This window comes from Chiloscyllium plagiosum, unplaced genomic scaffold (assembly GCF_037043375.1).
Source record: "Chiloscyllium plagiosum isolate Xiang-an unplaced genomic scaffold, Cpla_swu_hap1 HiC_scaffold_12, whole genome shotgun sequence".
Taxonomy (NCBI): Eukaryota; Metazoa; Chordata; class Chondrichthyes; order Orectolobiformes; family Hemiscylliidae; genus Chiloscyllium; species Chiloscyllium plagiosum.
This window is the reverse complement of record NW_028270150.1, coordinates 55,577,009-55,583,641: the sequence shown is the minus strand read 5'-3', so window position 1 is coordinate 55,583,641 and position 6,633 is coordinate 55,577,009. Positions and strand designations below refer to the sequence as shown.

The 6,633-nt window shown below is 37.7% G+C and overlaps 1 protein-coding gene across 6 annotated transcripts in view; it reads right to left on the bottom strand.

Moving 5' to 3' along the window:
* Window positions 1-1,311: 1,311 nt before the first annotated feature.
* Window positions 1,312-6,633, bottom strand: part of bcor (BCL6 corepressor) — a 328,887-nt gene continuing 323,565 nt past the window's right edge. For all 6 annotated transcript variants that reach the window (XM_087992844.1, XM_087992839.1, XM_087992840.1 and 3 more), the window contains 2 exons: window positions 4,643-4,790; window positions 1,312-2,342 (listed from right to left, as the gene is read on the bottom strand). In XM_087992844.1, the coding sequence (XP_087848970.1) occupies window positions 2,054-2,342; window positions 4,643-4,790 (437 nt within the window). In that variant the 3' untranslated portion in view covers window positions 1,312-2,053. The remainder of the gene's footprint in view (window positions 2,343-4,642; window positions 4,791-6,633) is intronic.

The window sequence follows — 6,633 nt, the reverse complement described above, 5'->3', positions numbered from 1 at the left end:
CATCTCTCTAACAACAATCCTTAAAATCCATTTTAGCAAGCTTTCAATATCCTCTCCCAGAATGTTCTCCTTGGGCTTGGTGACCATGTTTGGATATTTCTTGTGAATTACCTTGGGATGTTTTTCTGCAATGAAACCAATGCGAGAATTCAAGGTATTGTTTGACAACTGGCAAATATCCCCTCCTTGATATTACCTATCAAGAATCAATAGAATCAAAGCTGAAGGTCAGACAGAGTTCATACATGAAAACTGATCATTTGGAAAACATAATTAAGGTATTTTTCTACTCATGGAAAAATACAACAATAAAAATACCACCAAGGAGATGAGCAAGTTGGGAGAAAAATGTCAAAGTTGCTTAGGATTTAAAGTCCTTATTAGATATAGTAAGAGGTCATTTAATAATGCATTTTTAAAGAATATAACAAGATGGATACTAAATAAAAACTGCAAGAACTGCGGATACTGTAAATCGGAAACAAAAATAAAATCACTGGAAAAGCCCAGCAGATCTGGAGCATCTGAGGAAGGGTCACTCTACCCAAAACATTAACTCTGATATTCTGCACACATGCTGACAGAGTGCTGAACTGTCCAGCAATTTCTATTTTTATTTATATGATGGGTACTTGTATTTTCGGAACTAGAAGCTTTTTTTTCAACCTTAAACATTATGCAGAGTGTAACCCCCTCATGCTTTGCAGGGAAAATTCCTCAAATGTCCATCCTCAACAGGGAAACAGACTTAACATGAATATAGGTTGAACTTGTGGTGCAACTTCTTCATATGAAGTTGTCCTGTGTTTGCCAGGTTTTATCTAGTTGTTGGCATATTTTATGCTGTGACTATTTTTCTTCTAAATTAGTCTTAGATTATTCCTCAGAGGTTACATATTTTCCTTTAGAAAGATGAGAACACCTCAGACAAAGGAGAAAATTAGGAGGCAGTAAATTAGATCTTCCATCAAATTGATATTTTTGTTTAATAATATGGACTCAAATGGTCATGGTTGTAGTTGTACTGCCAAGGTGCTGAAAATGTGTTACCTTCTAATATTTTCCCTGTGATTGTGATCATACATGCACACGAGTAATATGGCACATTGATATCCCTTTATCAAACAATGTCTTTATTACAGACATTTCCTTTTTTGGCTTTTGTTTTAAGGAAAAATTGTTTTAGTCACTGTAAAATATAAACCTAAATATACAGCAGTTTTACTTACAAAGTTAAACAGATGTTCTAAAATATTATACAACTATCAGAAACATTTAGTTCCCCAACATCCACAGTATATAACTCCACTCTTGACAAAACAGATTTTATTGTACAATCCTCAAAAATTTTAAATTTCATAATTTTTTGTACAAAGTACAGAAAAAATATTTTAAATTCATTTTTAAATAAAAGCAAAAATGTAAAACATGTTTACATATATGTATGTATAAAGGACTGGGTGATGTCTGTGTCTGTGGTTATCTAAAAGTGAATCCAAGTCAGAGTACTTCTGATACAAGGATACAGTTTTCATTATCTTACAAGTGTACCTGACCACGGCAGGTAACTTTGTAAACAATAAAGTGAAGTGCCTCAACGCAACCAAGCCTCCTAAACAGATCATGGGACAAGGACCACAGGACCTGAAAGCGGACATCATCTTAGAAATCAGTGCTTCTTTAAAAAAAAAACAAAATAACAATCAAATGAATGTGTTTACATATGCAGTGTGCCAGGAAAAAAGTTCCTAATTTGGGCTACCTGCCAAAAAGCAGAAAATTACATTTACAGAAAGATAAGAAACAGACAGCATACAAAAAAAATTATAAACAGAGAGATTTCTTTTTGAAAAATTCACAAGTCCATCCAAAATGGAATTCTGGCTTTCAATATACAAGAACATAGACAACAATGTCATTTAGTATTCAGAATAGTGTTTTTTCCAAACACAACGATCCATGAAATAACATTATTTACATAATTTACAGTTTTTTTAATGTAGGCCATTATGTAGGAACAGCAGCCAATATGTGTGACCTAGTCCTTTTGCAGTTAATTGTATGTTTCAACCTCATTGTCCGAATACAGGTATGTGACAGATGATCCCAACAGTTCTTGAAGTTCGCTTGTGAATTCCACCAACTCCAGTGTTTCTTTATTGTCAATGTCATGAGTTTCAAAGTTCTCTGGGTAGGTAAAAAGTTGGCTCAAAGAAGCCTGTCTGTAGAACTCTGCCTCTGAAATGGTGGCGTTTTCAATATGAGGGAATGAAGAGCGAAAGATGCGGGCTGAAACTTTCAGTCGCCGGATTACATCAGTTAGTAGCAGCCAGTTCCGGGGACTGTCATTGAGAAGGAAGAAAACATTGCAAGTTTTATATGAAATATCCTGTCTCTGAATTTTAAGAATACTCTTTTGGTATAGAAGGTAGTCCACCAACTGGATATCATAAATAAAATTTAGTCTAACCACAGTATCTGTTTATTTGCTAGGTTATACATCAAGAACCAAAATATCTTTTTATAAAATTCATTCATGGAGTGAGGATATCACTGGCTAGACTAGCATTTATTGCCCATCTGCAATTTCCCAGAGGGCAGTGGGTCTGGAGTCACATGTAGGCCAGACCAGGTGAGGATGGCAGTTTCCCTCCCTAAAGGACATTAGTGAACCAGATGGGTTTTTCTGGCAATTGACAATGGTTTCACAGTCATCATTAGACTCTTAATTCCAGATTTTTATTGAATTAAAATTTGACTATCTGTGGGATTCAAACCTGGGTCCACAGAACATTTTCTGGGTCTCTGAATTAACAATACAGTGATAATATCACTAGGCCATTGTCTCCACTTCGAAATAACATTTAAAATTATTCCCTCTAGTTTGTAATGAAGAACAGCTTGTTGTTCCAAATGAAAGTTAATGTTTCAACTAACATCTCATCAGTACCATATAGATTCATAGAGATGTACAGAAAGCAACAGACCCTTTGGTTCAACTCGTCCATACCAACCAGATATCCTAATCTAATCTGGTCCCATTTGCCAGCACTTGGCTCACAGCCCCCTTAACCCTTCCTATTCATATACCCATCCAGATGCCTTTTAAAATGTAATTGTACCAGCCTCTACCACTTCCTCTGGCAGTTCATTCCATACACACACGATCCTCTGTGTGAAAACGTTGCTCCTTAGGTCCATTTTAAATTTTTCCCCTCTCACCCTAAACCTATGCCCTCTAAGTTGTGGACTCGCCTACCTCAGGGAAAAGACCTTGTCTATTTACCCTATCCAAACCCTTCATGATTTTATAAACCTATATAAGGTCACCCCTCAGCCTTCAACATTCCAGGGGAAACAGCCCCAGCTTCTTCAGTCTCTCCCTGTAGCTCAAATCCTCCAACCCTGGCATCATCATTGTAAATCTTTTCTGAACCCTTTCAAGTTTCACAACACCTTTCCGATAGAAGAAAGACCAGAATTGCACACAATCTTCCAAAATTGACCTAAGCAATGTCTCCCAGCCTCATTCCTGATGAAGGCCTCCAGCCCGAAAGGTCGATTTTCCTGCTCCTCATATGCTGCATGACCTGCTGTGCTTTTCCAGCAACACATTCTCAACTCTGATCTCCAGCGCCTGCAGACCTCACTATCTCCAATGTCCTGTACAGCTGCAACATGACCTTCCAACTCCTATGCTTAATGCTCTGTCCAATAAAGGAAAGCATACCAAATGCCTTCTTCACTATCCTATCTACCTATGACTCCACTTTCAAAGAACTATGAACCTGCACTCCAAGGTCTCGAATGTCTGAAACATACTTTTCTAATGACCCATTACACTTCAGTTTCCGCAATGAATTACAGAAATCAGAAAACAAACTATTCTCTAATGAGGGTATCATCACCAAAGTAAAGTGAAGAAAATGTTACAGAAATAAGTGGGATATATATTGAAGCAAATGGGATAAGGTTGGGAGGTAGTTGTGGATGTGTGTGTGTTCAAGGCTAGAATATAATCATACTGGCATATACAGAACTCTTAAAAAGCCTTTTCATTTTAGATATTTTTATTCTTTCATGGAATGCGAGCATTGCTGGCTTTGATAACATTTATTGTTTCCTGAATGCAGCGATGGTGAGCCCTCTACTTGAACTGCTTCAGTCCAAGTAATGCTTGTATCAGGAAGGAAGTTCCAGAAATTTAACCCAGCAACATTGAAAGAGAGGCAGTATAGTTATAATACATGATAGTATATGGCTTGGAAGGGAACTTGTAGATGGTGTGTCCATGTAGTTATTGCCCTTTTTCATCTAGGTGGTAGAGTTTATGGGTTTGGAAGGTGCTATCAAATGAAAATGTTGTACAGTTGCTGCAGTACATCTTGCATATGGTACAATGGAGGGCTAAAGTAAGTGTTTAGGTTGACAGCTGAAGTATGTAGTTAGACATGAACTTTGAACCATTGCACTTCCCCCAAGGAATGAGTTTTGCTTATCAATCATAGCAGATGAATAAGATGTCAAACCGAGGAAAGGAGATAAAGTTTTTTGGGTTTTTCTCAGTTTGTCTTTCACCATCATATTTTTATAGGTAGCTAAATAATCAGATGGTTTATCAAAATCTAATCAGAATACATACCCCTGAGAGAGAGAGACCTGAATGTTGTAACAAGGTAAAAGAGGTGTATCAGAAAACTCAAATTCCAACACATCATCATACTCCTCTTCTTCATCACTAGGGCCTGGTGGATTAGCCAAGACATCAAAGCCAGACTCTTCTATTGATTCTGGAATGATAAAAGACAACAAAGTTAATTCACAGGAGAGAATACATCTTAAACATATAGCATATTATTTAAAACTTTTGCTGCCATATTCAGAAGTGGTTTTAAGAAATTAAATAATTAATAAAATAAATAATCTTAACTGAAACACCTTTTGTGCCATTTCTGGGCTTCAATTCCAAAAGTTAGTTAACACTCAAGCAATAAATGAGACGAGTTTTACAGTTACCCACCAACTTCTGGTTGCTCCATGCAGAAAGTGGTTGATAAGATAGTGTTGCCTTTCTGTTAATTGAAACCCTCTGCCCAAAACAGCAACAATGTCTATCAGCTCAAGCAGGTTGTTTCCAGATTTCTCTACAAATTTCACCTCAAGTTGAGCTTTCTAGACATGAAATATGAAATATTGTGCATGGCTGTGAAAATTCTCTAGCTCCTAAATGCAGGATTCCCACATTTAAAGTCATCTTTTGGTTGATTCAGATCAACCATAAATGGGGATCGACACATACCTTTCAGCTAAATGAACTTCTCAAACTAGAATGTATTCTCTACCAATAGTTCAGCCAGGAAATTGATCTAACTCTAATGAAATTCAGAGTTCAAAGCAGTTCTTTTAAAGTTGATAAACTGTTCCACTATAATCTCTAATTGTGCATCTTTATATCAAATTTCATCCCATCCTATCCTGAAGGTAATGGTTCAAACCAGTGCAATGTTCCACTAGAAATATTTATTATTCAATAAATAACCTAGGTGGACATTTTCATTTTGAATCAGTCAAACAGTTGACCATAGAAAGAATCACAATCAGGATTTCTGTAACCTCTCCAGTGAATTGCTGTGTTGGAAGGGAACAGAGTCAGACATGACTGATGCCATTTGCAATATTGCTTCCATCCTCTAGGGCGATCAGGTAATTTAGTACAGTCTAGATTGACTTCATCATCTACATCTAACAGATGCATCTGTCCAGGAGAGTCTCGTTGGGTGTGACTACCACACAGTACTTATAAAGGCGAAGTCCTGCTTTCACATCAATAATATCCTCTATTGTGTTATGTGGCACTCTCACTGTGCTAAATAGGACAGACTTTGAACAGATCTAGCAATTCATGTAAATGAGATGCTGTGGGCCATCAGCAGCAGCGGAATTATACTCAACCACAACTTGCAATTTCATGGGCTAGCATACCTTCCACTCTATCATCAAGCCAGAGTACCAACTCTGATTCAAAGAAGAATTGACAGGATGCAGAGATGGGCTGAGAGGTGGCAGATGGAGTTCAACCTGGATAAATGTGAGGTGATGGATTTTGGAAGGTCGAATTTGAAAGCTGAGTACAGGATTAAGGATAGGATTCTTGGCAGTGTGGAGGAACAGAGGGATTTTGGTGTGCAGGTACATAGATCCCTTAAAATGGCCACCCAAGTGGACAGGGTTGTTAAGAAAGCATATGGTGTTTTGGCTTTCATTAACAGGGGGATTGAGTTTAAGAGCCATGAGATCTTGTTGCAGCTCTATAAAACTTTGGTTAGACCGCACTTGGACTACTGCGTCCAGTTCTGGTCGCCCTATTATAAGAAAGATGTGGATGTTTTGGAGAGAGTTCAGAGGAGGTTTATCAGGATGCTGCCAGGACTGGAGGGCTTATCTTATGAGGAGAGGTTGACTGAGCTCGGACTTTTTTCATTGCAGAAAAGGAGGAGGAGAGGGGACCTACTTGATGTATACAAGATAATGAGAGGCATAGATAGAGTCGATAGCCAGAGACTATTTGCCAGGGCAGAAATGACTAACACGAGGGGTGATGGTTTTAAGCTGGTTGGAGGAAAGTATAGAGAG